Source organism: Camellia sinensis, chromosome 12 (assembly GCF_055761805.1).
Source record: "Camellia sinensis isolate YWXY chromosome 12, ASM5576180v1, whole genome shotgun sequence".
In the NCBI taxonomy this organism is placed as follows: Eukaryota; Viridiplantae; Streptophyta; class Magnoliopsida; order Ericales; family Theaceae; genus Camellia; species Camellia sinensis.
Window position 1 is genome coordinate 70675159 of NC_138972.1, and position 21235 is coordinate 70696393.

Here is a 21235-nt window from a genome sequence, read left to right on the forward strand (position 1 = left end):
TGAACAATTCATCCATAATTACAACAAATTAATGTTTGAGAGAAAAAAGTTAGAAGAAAAAATATATTTTCAGGACTAATTTTTTTGTTGCAAAATGTCATTATTATATTTTTTACAAGATAATTGAAAAAAAAAAGAAATGAACACTCTTTATCTGTTTTTAAATATGAAATTAATCTTAGCAAATAGGAAATGATCATTTAATTAAAAGTCCAACAGTTATTCTCTTTCTTTCTTTTCCTACTGATTTTGAAATAGGTCTTACAATAGTGTATGAACACTCTTTGTCTGCATTTTTTACTTTCTAAAGTCTGTGTGAATAAGTAAAAAATGGGGACATACAATATCCATCAACCAACCCACACGTCGGGGTCGAGAGACCCATTCCCACCACCATATTACAAATTTTTGAAAAGACTTACTACAAAGTCTTACATTTTTTAAATTTTATTATTAATTTCAAATCCAATGTGCTGCACATTGAAACATCAAAAGACACACCTTTTACTTTGGGTGTGTTTGATTGGGGGATAAGGGAGACTATTTACGATGTGGATTGTGATTCATTGGAAGCATCTAATCGGCGTTTGTTTTTTTTTAGTCCACCGAACATTGAGTCCGGTCGGGCTCCATATCCCTCATGTGAGGGACTATTATATCCTAGGAGGAGGGGGAGGGGGTTGGGATTATTTCCATGAGACTATTTACTGTTGGGATTAGGTGGTTAAATAATCATTTTGACTCTCTACTATTTAATTATGTATTATATTTAGTAAAATTCAATAAAAATGTCCCAATTTAAAAATAAAATAATTTTATTTAACTTTTCATTGATGTTTTATTTATTTTTTTTAAACAATTTTTTATAGATATTTGATTGATGTTTTATTTTAAAATTTTGTTTATATTTTATTTAATTTCATTATTTAAATTTTAATAGATGTTTTATTTAATTTCATTATTTAATTATTATTATTTTTAAAAATAAATTTATTTAAATTTTTTATTAAAGAAATAACATATATTTTTATTGATATTTTATTTATTTATTTATTTAATTAATTTTTTAAAAATAAATTTATTTAATTGTGTAAAAAATAAAATAAAATAAAATTTTATTTAATCTAACTAAAACTAATTAAAATATTAAAGATATGTTTAATATTACTATTAGTTAGTAAACAATTGGAAAATGGTAAAATAGTTTTTTTGCTCATTTATCTTATTCAGTCCGTCCAACCAAACAATGGATTCACTAAAAATAGTCATTTCCAGATATCCAATCCCATAAGAAAACAAACATGAGATAAATATTCAATCCAACCAAATAGTCCGAGAGATTCACAGTCTCAAGATTCAAGTCCAATAAATTCTTATTCTCTCATTATCCAGTCCGTCCAATCAAACGCACCCTTTGTTCCTTTGTGGATGGGATAGCTTTCTACTTCTCCCAGTAACTTTCTTGTTCTACCAGATTGTTGCTCTTTTTCTTTTTCTCTTTTTTCTTTTTTTCTTTTCTTTTGTTTTCATTTCTTTTTTGGGGCCGGGAGGGGGGGGGGTTCAATTTTTTTCTAACTTAACTTTCCTATTTTTTAAATTAAAAAATATGAAAGTACACAAACTTGTTCTCATTTTTATAATTTGAAAGTGTACTGATAGACACATATATAACTATTTATCCAAAATTTTAATATAAAAGTACAAAAATAGACATGTTTGTCTCCATTTACAATATGCAAGTTATTTATGCCATTTGTAAGTTTGATTATTATAAATGACATAATTCAATATTATGAGAGTCATAATTAAAAAAAAAAAAATTGAATTATAGCCAAACATCACATGAGATATATAATCAAAAAAACTTTTGGATCATAACCAAAATAATGACATAATCAATATCACAATGTATCATAACTAACAACACAATAGATCATAACTAAAGACACAAAAATCGTAACCAAATATGCATATATATTTGTCTCTAAATTTTAATTTAAAAGTATATTTGTTCATGTTTTTTGAATTTGAAAGTGCACCAAGTAATCAAGAAATAATTCATTTGAATTAGAACGGATGTACTTTCACGGGTCGGGGCCCATTCTGTATATGAGTTTTTTTTTTTTTTTTTAATTTATCATATCGTTTTTTGTAAATTAGCATCCGGAGGTCCTTTGATGGGCATAACGAAAATGTCCTGGTAGCAAACATCAAACTAATAAAAGGAGGGTTAGCTCTGCAGCTGGTCTACAAGGACATTTGATGCATTCATTGTGCTGGGAAGTTTTGACTTTTTGTTTTATATTTAGCTCAGATTTCAATACTTGTAATTTTTATTGATGTTCTTTTTAATATTATATATTGCATTTAGTAAAATAAAATAAAATTTAAAAACCTCAATCTTCTATTTATTTAATTTTTTGTTTTTATAAATTTTAACCAAAAAGATAAAATAAAATTTATAAGTCCTATTTTGTATTACTGTTACTTAGTAAAAAAATTCAAAAAGACAATAATCTTTTAAACATATATACTTTTCTTAATATCTCAACTAAATATGAGATTTAATAAGATAATTTGTCCAAACAAACAATTAACATCACCCAAGAACTAACTTTAGTCAATTTTTTTGAGCGGTGAAAGTTGCGCTCGAGTGATCGACCTATATATTTTGCACCGTCTTTACTCACACTGCTTGAGCAATGAAGTGTGTGCTCGAGCGGTATTCGCGATTTAGTTTACTATAAAATGCACAGCTTGCTGCTTTTAAGGTTTAAGCCGTTCAAAATCTTAAAGAGAAAGAAAAGCCAAAGTGTTTTCTATTGAAATTTGTTTTATATGAGTTTCCTTGATGTATAGAAGGTGATCGATTGATCAACGAATTACAGATTATCAATCATCAATGGTTTTTCTCATTATTTCGTTTTCAAAAGAGAGAGGTGCTCTTCGGTGGATTCCGAAGAACTTGGGTCTGAAGCTTTGGTGGATTCCGAAGTGGCTCATCATCTTGGATTCAACATCGACATTGTACATTCAGCGTTAGGCAAGACAATTCTGAGGTGAAAACGGTGGTGGAAGAGGTACATTGGGGTCAGTTCAATTCAAGCGTGGATTCTCTAGGTAATTGAAAGTACTCATATGTAATTTCTTTTTATCTTCTTAGTGGATTGGTTTGTGGATTTGGCCTGTAATTTTTAATCATAATTAAAGGAGTCTAATTGTGATTTTTTCCACATTAAATTGTTATGTTGATTTGTTGTTAAGTTTTTGTAATTGGCAATCTCATTTGACAAAACTCCTTTGAGTTGTAATTTTATTCGTTCTTTATTTCAGTGAGGCTATGAGTGTTTAGATGCGAATCTAACCCGAATTATATCTATGCAGAGGAGTTTGTGAGCTTAATCCTTTCATGTTTGCCATTTTGCCAAAAATGCAGTCAAAGTTGTTTAATTGCTCGAGCGGTCATTTGTTCGCTTGAGAGAAGAAAAAGATCATCTAGTATTTTTTGCAAAGCGCCTAAACTTCTGGGAGAAAAGTTTCACCGCTCGAGCAGTGAAAGTTGCGCTCAAGCGGTCAGCCTATATGTTTCGCACTGCCTTTAGTCACATCGGTTGAGCGATGAAATGTGCGCTCGAGCAGTCTGCGCGATTCAGTTTACTATAAAGTGAGCAAACTAGGTTTTGAGCCGTCCAGATTTTCAGAGATGAAGGAAAAACAAAGTGTTTTATATTGGAGGGTGATTTATGAGTGTTTCCTTGATGATTTAAGAGTGATCAATGTATTCATGAACTTTATATCAATATCATCAGTTTGTTACTTTTTTTTATTCACAAAAGAAAGAGTTGTTTTTCGGTAGATTCTGAAAAACTTGGGCTTGAAGCTTTGGTGGATTCCGGAGTGGCTCATCGTCGTGGATTCGACATTGGCGTTATGGATTTAATGTTGGGCAAAACAATTCTAAGGTGAAGACAGTGGTAGAAAAGGCAAATTGTGGTCGGTTCAATTCGGACGTGGATTTGATAGGTAATTGAGAGTATACTTTATAATTCTTTTTTATATTCTTAATGAATTGTTTTGTGACTTTGACTCGTGATTTTTTTATCACAATTGGAGGTGCTCCAATTTTGATTTTTTCACGTTAAATCGTTGTGTTGATTTGTCTTTGATTGTTTGACTGTGATTGTTATTCATTGTTTAAAATTGAAACAGAATCACAAATCAATATATTGAGAATTTTAAAATTTTTCAAGAATTACGATTTATTATTTTAAATTGAATTAAAATCATAAATCAATATCTGTATATAGAATTTTCATCTATTCATTTTCAAGTGCTCTCACAGTGTATATGAACACTCTCATCTGCTTTTTTTGCTTTCTAAAGTTTGTAGAAAATGGTTAGTTTCTTCGACCATTCCCACCATATTGCAAATTTTTGAAAGACTTTCTAGAAAGTCTTCCTTCTTTTTTTTTTTTTTCTTTTCTTTTCTTTTTAATTGTAATTTTAATTTCTATTAATATTGGAAATCCAATGTGTAATACACAGCATGGAAACATTAAAGACACATTCACTTTGTTAGTTATTAGTTGGTGGCTGGCTATTTACTTCCCAACAACTTTCACGTTCTACTAGATTATTGGACTTTTTTGCTTTGGTATCTCTAACATTTTTATTTCATTTTTTTTGGGGGCTCCTAATGGGGAGGCACTTAGACATAGAAGTGTCCATAACCGTGTTTGACACTAAATTTAAAATCAATTTAATTATAATTGGTTTTAAACTTTTGAATTTAGAATTAAATCATTTATGCACTAGAATCAATCTAAACTAACCCAATATAGTTCGGATTAATTCAGGTTGGAACCAAAGTTCTATTATATTAAAACTAAGTGACTCAATCAATAATAAATAATTAAAATAAATAAAACTTTAACATTTAAAGATAATACAAATACACAGCAAAATATTATGAAAAAATTAGTGAAACATCCCTTTCCGACTTTGGATAGTAGGAGAGGTCTAATATTTTTTTTATTTTATTTTTTCATTAGATAAGGTCTCTCAATGAAATTTTTTTGTGATCTATTAGCAAAATTTCTCTATGTTGGAGCGAAATTTCTTTGTGTTGAATTTTCTCTGTGAAAATATTGAGGGACCCAACTACTATAAAAATATTATATGTCCTTTATTTTATAAAATCTTAATATCAGGGAGCTTAAAAAAAAATTCCCATATTTTATTTAATAAGTGAAGCTTAAACATAACTAATACAAATTAAATCAATTGTAAAATTCAACTCAAACTTCTAGTACTTTCTTCGTTCATCTAATAATTTTTGTATAATGAAAATTATTTGATGCTATCAAGGTCCATTGCAATAGACCAATTAGGTGAAGACAAGTCAATTATAAATAAAATTTTAATATTAATATATATATATATATATATATATATAGGTTCCATTTTCTGGTTGATTTGGTTTGGGCAAGACTTAAAACGAGAACCAATCCCATACTATTGGTTTAATGATTTGAACACCCACAACCAAACCAATCACTACCAAAAAAAAAAAAAAATAAAATTAAGGTTTTAGAAACCAAAATTTAGGGACAAAATTATTTTTTAGGGACCAAATATTTTTGTTACGAAAAGTGTCGTTATTATATTTTTAGTAATGAAAATTGGACATTAGTGATGAATTATTACTCTTTTGAGACCAAATTATTGTCTCTAAAAACCTATTTATTAGTGACATTTTAAAAAAATTGTCGCTAAAAGCCTTGTTTTTTTTGACTTTTTAAGACGAACTTTTAACGATTATTCTCAAGACGATAAAATTTGGTCCCTAAATATCTTTTGCAACAAAATTTTTATTTTTAAAGATCAAAATATTTAGTCTCTAAAATCCTCATATATTGTAGAGAATGCACTCAAAAATCAACCCAACCCAACCCAACCCAACCCAACCCAAAGAAGCCGGTTTGTTTCAGTTCTTTGGTTCACTGGTAATTTAAACATCCTTAGACACATCTCTATGACATATAATATATTAAAAAAAAAAAAAAAGAGACACAACTTGAAGGGGCGGACCTCTTTTTAGATCTGTCATTACTTCAAGTTGTGTTCCTACATTATGAAAATATATTCTGAATGGGCTAACTTCTCTCCGGTTCGTAATAGACTGGAGAGGTATTGTTGGGTTTATTGGGTCTACTTTTGGGTTCCATTTTAATAATTTAAATTGTTCATATTTTATGATTCGTTGAGTATATCATTCCTACAAAAAAACTAATTGATCGGATAACGGTAACCATGTGTTCGGATCAATTTTGTATAAAAAAAATGAATGATGAGAAAATAAACGATTCATACAAAATTGATTCAAATATGTGATTTTTGTCATCCAATTGATTTATTATTTGCAAGGATGACGTACTCAATGAATTTTAAAATATGAACACACGACATAAAATCAGCCCATTAGGCCAAACTAGATTGTCTAGTTCGATTTGGAATTAGAGACAGCCCAGGTCCATTCTAAATAATCTCTTATTAATTGAAAATATATATATTCTAAGATTTACATATTTTCAAACTAAATCACACTAATAGAAATATAAATTTTCACGCTTGACAACCAACGCTTCAGTCAGTAATCCCCCAAAAAGAATATTCCAGATCTCACATTTCCATTCTCATCCTAAAAACAAATTAAAAATTTGAAAAAATGAATCACAAAAGGACATTAATGTAAACTCAAATTAATGGCACCAAATCAAACAAATATAACTTTCCAAAATGAAAATGACTAATTAGATCATAAATAAAAAAATAAATAAAATCTTAGGACTAAATAGATCAACATTCCCCCATATAGAATTTATGAGTAAATTTTCCTAATAAATGCTTAAAATTTATAAGCAATATCTCATAAAACTTCTAAGTTAGCTTTAATAAATGACTTTAGTTGTACGGTACCCTTTCTACTAATCAAAGATTTATGTCAAAAAATTCTAATTTTGTAAGCCTTTAATTAAATTCCAACATTTGGGACATGTCAATTATTTTATGTTTCTAAAAAATGGAATGGAATGGAATTAATGTGTGGGCAACTGCTCCCAGTGAGTTTTGGAATTTTTTTTTTTTTACTTCTGATTTTGTATTTTTTTTTTTCAAAATGACCCCATTGCAATTTTTAAAATAATATTTTTAAATATATATTTTTCTAATTTCCCTATTAAAATTATAAAAAATATTATTTTAAAAACTATTTTTCTATTTAAATAATATTGATCATCATCTTCAGACTTGAATAATTTTGATTGAAGAAAATCATTATGAGGTGCACAAGAAGTGCTTACCAATTATTCAGTTGAACATCTATATAATAATACACTAATAATTTGTAAAATAAAAGGTAATCTATATAATAATACACTAACAGATCATTGCGAACAATATTCGTGGACCAAATCATCCACAAAATCTCCTACGTGGATCCTTTATTTAAGCTAAATATGTGAGGAAATTTCCAAGAACCAAGCATCATTAGTTGAAAATTTCAAGATTAATACATTGACAATACAAGAGCTTTCAATTTTTCTTTGGGTTGCTTTTCATTTTGCCTAATGGTTATGTAGTGGTCTTATTTTTTTCTCATTATGAAAGTTGTATTATGCGATTGTTGAGTTAGGTGTAATTATTATGTAGTGATTGTTGGGTTTGGCTAATGTTAGTAAACTTTTTTGTTAGGTTTCAACCGATAGTACATTCACAATCTAAAATTTTTGTTGGCAAAACCAATTAAAGAACAACCCAGAAGACCTAAAGTTTGTATATATAATACAGTGTGTATATATATGCATTTATGTGTAATTAAAAATGTGACTAAATTATTAATTAGTTTAACAAAATTAGAAATTATGTTCTAAAAACAATGATATTTGCATTAATATGTGAATTAATTGATTAACATGTGATTAAGAAACAATTTTGTGTATAATATAAGGACGAGAAAGAGAGGGGTAATAAGGTCAATTATCACTTGTAATTAACGGAGTTAGTATTGCATTTTAATCCAAAAACATATAAGGCCTATTTGGCTATTTTTGAATGACACAAGGGTGAAATGCTCCAAGGCTAAACTTGAGGAGCTATAAATTAGATTTTGTCCTTTTTTTAAGACAAATGTAATTGAAACATATAGCTACCGATATTCAATAATTTTGATTTTTTGGATGAATATTTTACTCAACAAATTCTAAAAAGTGAACAGTTTAAATTACCAATGTTGACCCCAAAATAAGCTCACTAAGCCCAACTAGTATCTCAAGTTGAATGGCCAACTTGAAAGAATCTAACCCGGTTAATTTATTCATATATTGATTGAGAAGGGAGGGTTTACACCAATTAACATCCTATAAGTTGCACCAATGAACATCTCATAAGAAACTTCCTTCTTCAATTCTCTCATTACTCATTAATCCATCCCTTCTTCAATAATGGTGTACAATGTTTTGAAAGGTTTTCACAAAGAATAATGTTTTATATATATATATAATTTTTGTAGAAAAAATTCATATGAAATGATATGTCATTTTGTAGTCCTTTTGTTTCAAGCAAAAAATACATAATGGCAGTTTATAATTGCAAAAATATCATATTAAATTATTGATTTGTTTTATTTATAAAAATTATATTTTTGAATAACTTTATGTTTTTTATAATATAATTAAAGCTTATATAGTTTATTAATTTTTGTCTGAAGAAGGCTCGATCCATTAAGAAATCTGATTCAAAATATCACTTTGTAAATGTATTATTATGGGCAACACTATTAAATCTATTAATTTTAGAAAATCAAAAAACCCTATGAAAATTAAATGAAAAATGAGGAATCACTCGTGATGAGTAAGAATGATTTACTAGGACTTGAAATATAATAGTAGATTAAACTATTAATTATTTTATGTTGGGAAAGGTTACAGGACACACCCTTCAAAGGATGTGTATACCTTATAACTAAAAAAAAAAATGACATAACTCTATACTTTCTTTGTCATAACTAGAAAAAAGTGTCATAACCAAACACTATATGAGACATGACCAAAGATCTCACGAGTCATAACTAATATAATATCATAACAGAAGAAGAAAATTAATTATAACTAAAGAAGAAATGGTATAACTAGAGGTACATATGATACAGTTCTTTCAAGGGATGTGTATAATCGAATTTTCTATTTTATATACATTAGATTATTTCTTCATTTCAAAGTAGATTTGACAATTTTTCAAAATAAAAATAATTTTGTAAACCTTTTCTTACCACTAATTTAATCCTACCTTTCTTCTTTAGAAACTAACAAGACCTTATATATGAAATAGGGCCTTAGGTTTGTCATTTTACTCTCTGAGATTGGTAGTGTGTGTATAATGATATTATTTATATATATATATATATATATATGAAGAGATAAATAGGGCAATGTAATAATTCCAAGTTCATAGAACCGGAGATTCAACACGGATTTTGTTATTTAGTCAAGCTTGCTATGCACACAAAGCACCAAATAAGAACAATTATGGGTCAACCCTTTGTTTAGGCACTGTTTGGAAAATGCCTAAATCATTCATGAAAAATAAATCTTTTCATATCAAAATTTAATGATTTGAAAAAAAAATGAGAAAGTTGATAAAAAAATTTCGCTTCTATTTTATTCATATATATATATATATATATATATTTTGCCTTTCTCTTTTTAAATTTTGTCACCAATTAATGATTCAAATATAATTTTATTCATAATACAATGTGTTAGATTTTTATTCTTGGCAATCCCGTTTGACAAAACTCCTTTCAGTTGTATTTGTTTTCGCACTTTTTATTTCAGTGAGACTATGAGTTTTTCGATGCGAATCCAATCCAAAGTGTGCCTCGCAGAAAAGTTTGTGATGTTAATTCTTTCAAGATTGCCACTTCACTGAAGTTGCTTGTCCGCCCTTGCTCGCTCGAGCGAAGGCTGCGTCTGTAAAAAACTTGAGAAGGATGATTGTACGCTCGTGTGCAGGTAGTTTGGCTCGAGCGAAGCCACTTATGGAAAACACGCGTTTTTGATTCCTCGCTCGAGTGAGAGAGTCTTCGCTTAAGCGAGTTTCGCAGTCCTAGATTTCTATAAGTACTTGTTTTAGTCCAAAACAAGGATTACGTTTTTGAGATCTTCTTCTTGGATATTAGAGTTTATATCTGGAACTATTTTGTTAGTTTTCTTTGATATTTGATTGAGTATTCAATTCATGGTTTAAAGAGTATATATCAAAGGATTATTTGTTTATTCTATACAAAAGAGAGAGTTGTTCTTCGGTGGATTCTGAAAAATTCGAGCCTGAAGCTTTGGTGGATTCTGGAGTGGCTCATTGTCAAGACAATTTCGAGGTGAAGACGGGAGTGGAAGATGCACATACGGGTTGGTTCAATTCGGGCGTGGATTTGTTAGGTAATTGAGAGTATACCTGTGTAATTCCTTTATTTCTTTTTAGTGGATTGTTTTGTCGCTTTTGCCCGTAGTTTTTTTTATCACAATTGGAGGTGTCCGATTGTGGTTTTTTCACGTAAAATCGTTGTGTCGATTTGTTATGATTATTTGATTGGGATTGTTATATACTGCTTAAAATTGATACATAATCACAAATCAACATTTAGGAGATTTCTAGATTTTTCACAATGATGATTACATTTGTTTACCATAAATTATATATCACCTCATATGTTAGCATTATATTACTAGCAATAAAAATGAGCGAGTGTTGGGACTCATTACCTAAATAATACTATGTTGAATACTAATTACATTTATTCAATAAAAATAATTTATAATCTTATATATTATCTTTATATTAATAATAAAATTGACCGAGTGATGGAATCAATTAAACTAATACAATAATAATATGTGAGACTATACAATGACAATTTTCAGTTTATATTTTTTTATTATTGAATTATTATTAAGTTATAAAAGGGGGAGTGCATATAGAAGAAGCATCCTATCCAATTCCCTCTCTACCACCCAATACTGGTGTAAGAATGGGTTTCTTACTATCCAATTATCAACTCACAATATGTATCCTCCTGTATTCCCTAATTTTCTGCTTCTCTTCTTCTGCACATCTTTGCCATAATGATGAGAGTACTGCTTTGCTCCAATTTAAGACACTCTTTTCCTTCAATTGCTCTGCTCTCGATTGCAGCACTGTTCTTTCTAATCTATATACTAATAATTGGAAAGAGGGTACAGATTGTTGTGCATGGGATGGGGTCACATGTGATAACACCACTTCTCATGTCATTGGCCTCGACCTCAGCTGTAACTGCCTATATGGTACCATCCATCCAAACAGCAGCCTCTTCAATCTTGTTCACCTTCAACACCTCGATCTTTCTCACAACAACTTCAATCACTCTCAAATTTTACCTTCATTTGGCCGTTTCACAAATTTGACCCATCTTGACCTCATTTCCTCCCATATTTCTGGCCCAATACAATCATCATCAGAAGAAGAAGTCTGGCAAGGGAATAACTTCTACAATAGCATTTTCCACTTACAGAAATTGCAGGAGCTGTCGTTAGGGGGTAACAGAGAACTCACAGGTAAACTTCCGAGTTTTATTAATGGAACTCTGCGGCACCTTAGGCACCTTAGGTTGTTGGATCTCTCTTTTACAGGTTTCACCGGAGAGCTACCTAATTCCATCGGCCATCTTAAAAACTTGGAGGGGCTATACATCGGTGACTGCAATTTCTTTGGTACGATTCCGAGATCGCTTACAAACCTCACGCGATTAGATTCGCTTGATCTTTCATACAACAATTTTGAAGGCCCAATTCCTCAACTTTTTTCCAACTTCTCGCAACTTTATTCTATAGATTTCTCAAACAATCAACTAACAGGTCCCATTCCATCATCAACAACTGGCCTTCCACATCTACAGCATCTAAATTTAGGTAGTAACTCAATCAATGGGACAATACCTCCTTCCTTGTTTCATCTTGTGAACCTTGCCTCTCTTGATCTTTCGTCAAATAATTTAAGCGACACTGTTGAGCTGGACATGTTTGCAAAGCTTGAACATTTGTATATTTTGGATCTTTCAAACAGTGGTCTATCATTGACCACCACCAACTCCACTCCCTCCTCTTTCCGAAACTATAGGACATTACTATTGTCGTCTTGCAACTTAAGAAAAATTCCTGAATTTTTGAAAAACAGAACGGGATTTTTGGAGAGGCTAGACCTTTCGAACAACCACCTAAATGAAGAACTCAATCCACTCTGCAATTTTTCTTTTAGATATCTTGATCTGTCCCATAACCAATTTGTCGGATTAATTCCTGCCTGTTTGTTGAGCTTCAATGGAAATTTAATGTGGTTAAATTTGCAAAGAAACAATTTCAATGGTAGCATCCCTCAAACAATTGGATATCCATGCATGTTAGAGGAACTTGACATTAGCCACAATGGATTGCAAGGGGTGCTTCCACGATCATTGGCGAATTGCAAGAACCTAGAAATTTTGAATCTGGGTCATAATCGCATAGAAGATGCTTTTCCATTTTGGTTGGAGAACCTGCCCCAATTGCAGATTCTTGTCTTGCGAGATAATAAATTCCATGGTCCCATAGAGCAACCAAGGAAGAGATTAAACTTCACCAATTTACATATCATTGACATGTCTCACAATGAATTTACAGGCACTTTGCCATCAGAATACTTTGAGAGCATGCATTCAATGATGGATGATGAAGACAAATCCTCCTTAAATTATATCAGCGATGCTTATGGTTATGGTTATTATTCAGTAACCATAATGAATAAAGGACTGGATATGGAACTCACAAGGATCATCACCATCTTCAAAGCTATTGATTTCTCGCACAACAAGTTTGATGGAAATATTCCAAGATTCATTGGAAGACTTAAAGCCCTCCGTGTCCTAAATTTTTCAAGAAATAGCTTCACAGGTCCGATTCCATTGTCCTTAGTGAATCTAACTGAGCTTGAGTCCTTGGATCTATCCCAAAACAACCTCTCTGGTGAGATACCTCAACAACTAACCAGCTTGACATTCCTTGAAGTTTTTGATGTCTCGCAAAATAATCTAACTGGGATTATACCACGAGGCCAGCAGTTTGAAACATTTTCAAACACTTCATATGGGGGAAATGCAGACTTGTGTGGTTTTCCCTTGTCGAAGGAATGTAAGACTCCCAAGGTAGCAGAATCACCATCTTTACCATCTTCTTCAAGCCACAATTATAAATGCAGACTTGATGGTTTTGGATGGGAAGCAGTGTTGATGGGATATGGATGTGGAGCAGTATTTGGTTTGGTGATAGGAAGTTGCATCATTCGAAAGAAAGAAGAATGGATTGCGAGAATTTTTAGAGTGAAAATGCATCATCAGAAGAACAGATCAAATGTGGTGAGATACCAATATGGACCAAGATGACACGTTCAGAACTAAGTGGAGCTTGTTTGAAGTAAAGGTACTACCATGTTTTCCTTTTCATTAAAGCTGTTTGTTTTTAATTTGATTGTGAACCATGATATCCCTTTTCATTTCCTACTTCTATGTTTCAAATTTGACGCTCATGATTGACTGCTAGAATATATAGTTAGTTACATGCATGTATGTAAGTAGAAAGATAATAGATTACATGAAAAAAAAAAAAAACTCTTTTGTAAAATTTGAATTCACAAACTTTGTAATTCTAATCGCCTTAAATAACAAATTTAGATCCAAGTCGAGGAGAAGAAAACAAAATGGTAAAATAATTCATGCTAACAGTAGAAATTATGAACAACATGTTTTCAATACGAATTTATATACATGTTTTCAAGTCAAGTTAAATTTTCATAAATAGGTGTTCATTTTTTCTTTGTTGATTTTAGTTTTTCTTTGATTTATATACATTTTTTTTTTTCAAAATTTTAAATTTTTCTAGATTAGAAACACTTGAAAATAATTAAAATAAAAAAAAACTTCTAATACAAATTTTTTAAAGATTCACTAAAAATAAAATTTCAAAAAATGTGATTTTTTAGCATTTGCCAAACATGGATGGATTTTTTTTTTAATTTTTTTTTTATGATTTATTGTCAGCTAAATAAGTTGTAACTAAGGTGGGTGTCGTGTAGTGTTAGGTCGTAATTGTGTCATGTTATTTCGAGTTTGTGTCAAAATTAACTCAACACTAGCACATTCCACTGGTTTGTTGCATGATATTATTGTGTCATGTCATTTTCAGTTTGTGTTTGATTCATGTTGTGTTAATATGTCATATCAAAAAAATTATCCATAATCAAAAGTATCAAGTGTATGAAAAAATTAAAAGTTTTTTTTTACAAATTAAATTTAATGAAAATAATCTCTACTTGATGAAAAAATAAAAAATCTATAGATGAAATATTTAATTTTAACTCAATTCTATTTCCCTAATTTACAAAATTAAATCTATGTTGTATTTGTTCTACTTGATTACTTCTAAAATAGTTGACAAAAAATACATTATATTTTATTTTTATTTTTTTTTAAATACTAGCCTTAAAATTTTAATTTAGGTTGGATGGAGTTGCATAAAGATTCAATAATATCATGATAATCATTAGCGCCTGTTTGGGAAGGGCTATTTGGGTTAAAGTAGCCAATAAAAACAAAATAGACTAAAATAACTAATAAAATAAAATGTCACATTCAACCCATAATCATTTCATTTTTTCTTTTACAACTATCAAATCAACTACCAAAAAAAAAAAAAAAATTTCAAACGCAACTTTTTTAATCACGCTAAAATAGAAAAAAGTCATAAAACCAACTAAAATAGCTAACTTCTTAAATGAGACCTAGTAGAAATAACCTTACAATAAAATGAATTTGTACTATACATAAAAATTTTCATTGCAAATGACACATGTATTTTTGTGTTTTAAAAAAAAAAATTTGAATAAATTGTCCATGTTATGCATAATATTTTTCATAATAAGAGCTTATTTCTATAAAAATAAAAATAAACATGAGTTATTTTTTAGTATAAAGAATTCAAAAATATCATGATGTGATATATCCATGTGTATACAAACATTACCATATTGATAATAAATTATTAGATATAAATGTGTTTTGAAATTAATAATTATTGAAGCCTAGACAGTTTCTTAAGTGTTCATGAAGACGATACTTTTGTGCTAAGCTGAGTAAGATTTTAGGTTCGAATCTATGAAGAGATGTTGACCTATATTGTAATCTAACTACTAACATATTAACCGACATCTTAAAAAAAATAATTAATAACAACTCAAAAATAAATTCACTTTTCAAATTGTAGAGATATGATAATTATTACATATGAATCAAATAATCAATTATTAATTACATTTGAAATGCAATAAACCAATGATTGAATGGCATATGCATTTATGAGCTACAACTAATAATCAATTATTAGTTACAAACTTTGTAGTTCTTAGTTATAGTCATTATGGTGTTGGTTATGATTTAGTTATGATCTATTATTGTTATTTTAGTTATGTTTGAAGAGGTATTTAGCTATGCCTGAAATGATATTTGGTTATGACTCGTTATGACCTATTACGATTGGAGAAGGAAAAGAAAAAAGAAAAAAGAAAAAAACTGGCCAATCATGTTGAGAGGGGGTCAAAGGGGTTGGGGGGAAAGGCGGTCTGAAACATTTTTCTTAATTATAATCATTTTTTTAGTTCTGGCATTTGTTATACTAGCATCACAATTATGATAAATTATAATACACCCCCCAAATAGTGGTGTGTATGGTAGAGGAACCCATATGAAGCCCATCTTAAGAGTTCTCTTCGAGGCCCAAAATTTCAGGTCCGACCATGTAGCATTGCATTGCATCCAATCTTATTACCCAAAGCCAATACTTGAGAAAGCCCATACGATTTCTCATGATAGAAGAAAAATAGAAAAATAACTAATAAATTTTATTTTTCTTACACAAAAATCATTAAGACCTATTAATTTTGTATTAAGATAATTCAGTCATATTTTAAATAAATTATTTTGAAATAGTTCAACACTACAGTAATACTATAATTTTTCCCACTTTTGCCTTTTTCCATGGATATCAATTACATTTGTACTCATAATTTAATGGTCAAGTTTAGTAAAAAAAAAAAATCATAAATAGGGTCTCAAAAATTATAATTAAGATTATTCACTCTATTTGGTCCTGAATCTTTAAAAATAATTTTGAGTTTTTTATTCTGTTTTTTTACTGAATTTGTTTAATATTTTAGTTAATTTTATTTTTTATTTTTAGATGCACCTGATAGATGTACTTGAAAAGTACGTATTTGTTAAAAAATCATAAAAATTTCAAAGTATACAAAAACATACTGAATTTTTGTATTCTTTTATATTTTTTAGTGTATAGTGAATTTTTCTTGAAAAAAAAAAGTCAGAAATTTTGTATTTTTTAAGTGTATCTAAATTAAATTGATATAAAAAAAATTTAAAAATGACTAAAATTCACAAAAAAAAATATGGATGAAAAAATCAATTCTTTTTAAATAAATAAAATGATTAACATGTCGACTTTTAGATCAATACCTAATGCATCAAAAAATTAATAGTTACTTGAAAAAAATAATTCAACTGAAATTGCAGGGGTTTGGTAATATTCTATAACAATATTTGGCTTTAGCAATCACCTCATTAAGGAAAAATTAAAAAAAAAAAAACTAACAGGATCAGCAAGATAAATATTTTTCTAAATATTAACTCTCTTAAATGTCGTGAGTATAAGAGGAATATATGATAAATAAGACTTTGTGGAAGTGTTTTATGCAAAATACGACTGAATTGTTCTAATAGAAAATTGATAAAGGTTGAATAATTTTTTTTTAAGAAAAGTAAGGCTGATTTGTTATTTTTCCAAAAAAAAAATTGACCGACGAAATTAAAACCATAAGCTAGAGTTTTTTTTTTTGTTTTGTTTTATTAAAAACAAAAGGTTTTGTTTGGTATTATTTTCTTCTTTGATGTTTTCATTTCTAGTTTTTTACTTTTAAAATATTTCAATTTTTTTTTTTATGAAAATTAAAGGGAAAATAACAATTAAGTGGTAAATTTAAAAAAATAATTTCAGATATATGATAAAGTTTATAAAATTGCTTTCTAATGTTGGAAAGTTTTTCATTAATATGTAAGTATCTTTTTAAAATTATACTGAAATGAAATTCTTCCAAAATTAAACTCATTGTTTTCATATTATTTCCAGTAAATTACGTTATATACCCTTACACTTTACATCAATTTCATTTTGACTTCTCATTTTTCAATTGAAACAATTTATTCTAAAAAGTTTATAGTTTTAAAAAGATAGGGATGTTCTTGACATGGTGAATTGTGTGCTGACCAACATATCAAATTTTAAAATCATTTAACGTAGTAAATAAGAGAGTTGTGTGTTGAAAATTTTCGATGTGTGAAATAGAGAAACTCCCAAAATGAGGCCATTCATAATAAGCAAAACTAATATAAAAATGAGACAATTTTCTCAAAAAATTAAAAGTTTTTACTTTGATTCTAGTAGTTTTAATTTAAATAATTGGATCTCTATAATTTTAATTTTATTGCAATGTGGTCATTTTCTTTTTCGTTTAAATTGTTAACAACGCATAACAAATAGACCACAATACAACAAATAGAAAATGTAAGAATTAAATTGTGTAAATTAAAAATATAGGAGCTAAAATGACACTTTACTCAAATTATAAATACTAATAATATAATTTATTCTTTTATTTATTATTAAAATTGACTCAACATACCGCACAACATAATCAACTTATCACATGATCTCATGATGCTTATCACACAATGTGACCTTCCGCTCACCACTAGAACAATGATTTTACTTATCGTTAGGGGTAAGCAAAAAATCGTAAATTCATCGGTCTGATTTTTTAGTATGAGGTTCGATATTGAATCTTAAAGTAAGTGAACTGCATTCTTTGATTTTATTAACGCTGTGTTTAGTTGGAAGATTTGAGAAATGATTTAGAAAGGTAAAGGGAGAAGATAGAAGAAATGTGAATAAAATATAACTACATTTCACTTAGTTTTACACATTTTTTCTCTTTCCTTTTCCAAATTCTTCTCTAAATCTCCCAACAAAATATAGCGTTAGGGATATTCAAATTATCTAATCAATCATAGAACTAAATAATCGAACCAAATTGACCACTTTGGGCTAAGTTGGGATGGTTTTTAAGGACATTGGTTTGGTTCTGTTTTTTCAATTCATCAAACTTATAAGATTTGATTTGTTTTTTTGTTTAGGCCATGCTTAAACCAAACTAGCCCAACAATCAAACCTATATATGTATTTTTAAATTTTATTTATATTGATATGTCTTCATTTAATTGGTCTATTACGATAGACTTGATTGCGTCTAATAATTTTCTACATACAATTTTTTGTTTTTTGTTTTTTAGGTGAAAGAAGGAAATACTAGAAGCTTGAGTTGGATTTTGCAATTTATTTAATTTGTATTGATTGTATTAATGGATATGGATTTAATTTGTATCGTTATGTTTAAGTTTGAGTTGAATTTAATTTGTATTGTCTTGCATTAAATAATATTTTGCTCTTCATGTGTGTTATGTTTAAATGTTAAAGATATTAGGGAACATAGATGATTTCCCAAAAATAAATCAATTAAAAGAAAATAAAACTAATGCGAAAAATTTCAATCATCGACACAAGAATTTTACGTAGTTTTCTCAATATGAAATACGTTCAATGGATTAAAATCTAATTCAACTATCAACCAAGAGTTTGCAAATAATTACAAACGAAACACAAATGGTCTCACAAACTACCTTTAGGTGAATTTCAAATAATCACAAATAAATAAAAGAAAAATCTCACCAAAATAGATTAACAAATTGCCTTCAAAACAAATTATAAAAGACCCAAAATAATAGACCCAAATCAATCTCTATTGAAGTAGCCAAATGTGCACCAAATGCAACAGGCACGTTTTGCGAGGAAGATAACAGCACCAAGCTCCGTATATTACACAACAAGCTTAGTAAATCAAGAACTAAAAACCACCTATGGTTGCTGCACACATCCGAAGAATAACAATACAAAAAATATATTATTGATTCTTAGGTTTTTTATTAAAATCTTAACTGTCACCAAATATATTAAAAAATATTCATTAGGCCTCCAAAAGTCAGATATAATATATATAAATATATTATAATCAATACCAAATCAAATTAAAAAAAAAATTAATAAACTAATTGGGTCTCATACTCCACTAAGGAGGTATACCCAACAATTCTCTCCCTACTGACTTAGATGGACACATTAACCATACCTACCAAAGTTTGACACTTCAAATGTTTGTCTCTCGACGAAGTCTTAGTCAACATATCTGAAATATTATCATCCGTGTGAACCTTTTTGAGTTGTAACAATTTCAAATCTAACACATCACAAATCTAATGGTATTTTACATCAATGTGTTTCGATCCCCGAATGCAAAGTGAAATTTTTACTCAAGTGAATAGCACTTTGACTATCACAATAAAAGCACATACATTTCTTGCTTCAATCAAACCCAACTCTTGTAAAAATTTCTTCAACCATAACTCTTCCTTGCAAGTTTCCATAATGGCAATAAATTCAGCTTTAATAGTTAAGAGAGCAACACATCTTTGCAATTTAAATTTCCATGCCACAGCTCCCCTTGCAAAAGTCATCAAATACCCTGAAGTAGATTTCCTAGAATCAACATCACCAGCCATGTTAGAATCTGTGAACCGATCGAGCATCGATTTACCATTTTTAAAGCACAAACACACCTTCGAAGTCACTCGAAGATACCTTAGAATTTATTTCACCACTGCCCAATGTTCTTTAGCCTGATTAAAGAGAAAACGACTTACCACACCATTGATATGAGCAATATCCGGCCTTATACAAACATAGCGTACATCAAAGAATCAACCGCTGAAGTATAGGGAATTTTCAGCATGTCTTCCTTGTCTTTCTCACTTGTAGGACATTAATTCGAACTAAGTTTGAAGTGACTCGCAAGTGGACAACCAACCAGTTTTGCTTTATACATGTTGAATCTCTCAAGAACCTTCTCAATGTAACTTTCTTAAGACAACCAAATCAATCTCTTCTTTCGATCACAAATAATCTTCATACTAAGATTTTGTTTTGTCGATTCCAAATCTTTCAAAGAAAATGACTTGCTCAACTCCAATTTCAACTTGTTAATCATGGAAGAATTTTGACCCGCACTTAACATGTCATCAACTTAAAGTAAAAGAATAATAAATTTGCCATATGGAAAATATTTCACAAACACACAATAGTCCGAAGTGGTTTTAAAAAAACCATTATTCATCATGAAAGAGTTAAATTTTTTGTACCATTGTTGCGGCGCTTTCTTGAGGCCATACAAACTTTTCTTCAATTTGCAAACAAATTTCTCTTTCCCCTTTTTTCACAAAACCCTCCGGTTGCTCCATGTAAATTTCTTTTCAAGATCATAATAAAAAAATGCGGTCTTCACATCAAGTTGCTCAACTTCAAGATTCATACTTGCGGCCATGCCAAATACAACCCGAATAGAAGACATCTTCACAACCGGTGAGAAAATCTCATCAAAGTCAACACCGTTTTTTGCCCAAAGCCTTTCACAATAAGGCATGCATTGTACCTTTGATTCTTGCCATTATTCTTCAATTTGAAGACCCACTTATTTTTCAGAATTTTCCTCCTCTTAGGCAATTTCACCAAGTCGTAAGTGTGGTTTTCAATCAAAGAATTCATTTCCTCTTCCATGGCCTTTTTTCAATTACCTTTATTTGCATGCTCAATTGTTTCTTGGTAGCTCTCGGGCTCCCCTTGATCGGATATCAACACAAATTCATTGGGAAGATACTTTTTTGAAGGTTGTCGGCCCCTTGTAGATTTTCTCAACTCAAGTTGTGGTGGCGGTTCTTGAGTTGGATGCTCTTCCTCAATTTCGGGCTCAACCTTATTAGGATTAGTTTTATCCTCCATATCTTCAATAAGTGGCAGCATATCTCCCCTATTTTTGTCATCCACCGATGATAAAGGAGATGGATCCATGTCAACGAGATCTCTAGTTTTAGGCTCTAGTT

At 29.5% G+C, this 21235-nt stretch overlaps 1 protein-coding gene across 2 annotated transcripts; it reads left to right on the forward strand.

Annotated features, from left to right (window-relative positions):
* The first annotated feature begins 11061 nt into the window (after positions 1–11061).
* On the forward strand, positions 11062–18706 carry LOC114291218 (receptor-like protein 6). Of its 2 annotated transcripts, none has more exons than XM_082898895.1 (2): positions 11062–13547; positions 18539–18706. In XM_082898895.1, exon 1 carries the CDS (start codon positions 11087–11089, stop codon positions 13508–13510), a length of 2424 nt encoding a protein of 807 aa, XP_082755021.1. In that variant the 5' UTR covers positions 11062–11086; the 3' UTR covers positions 13511–13547; positions 18539–18706. The 2 variants fall into 2 exon arrangements, with proteins under 2 accessions (XP_082755021.1, XP_082755022.1); XM_082898896.1 differs by lacking the exon at positions 18539–18706 and having other exon boundaries at positions 11062–11651; positions 11727–13653.
* The last annotated feature ends 2529 nt before the right edge of the window (positions 18707–21235 follow it).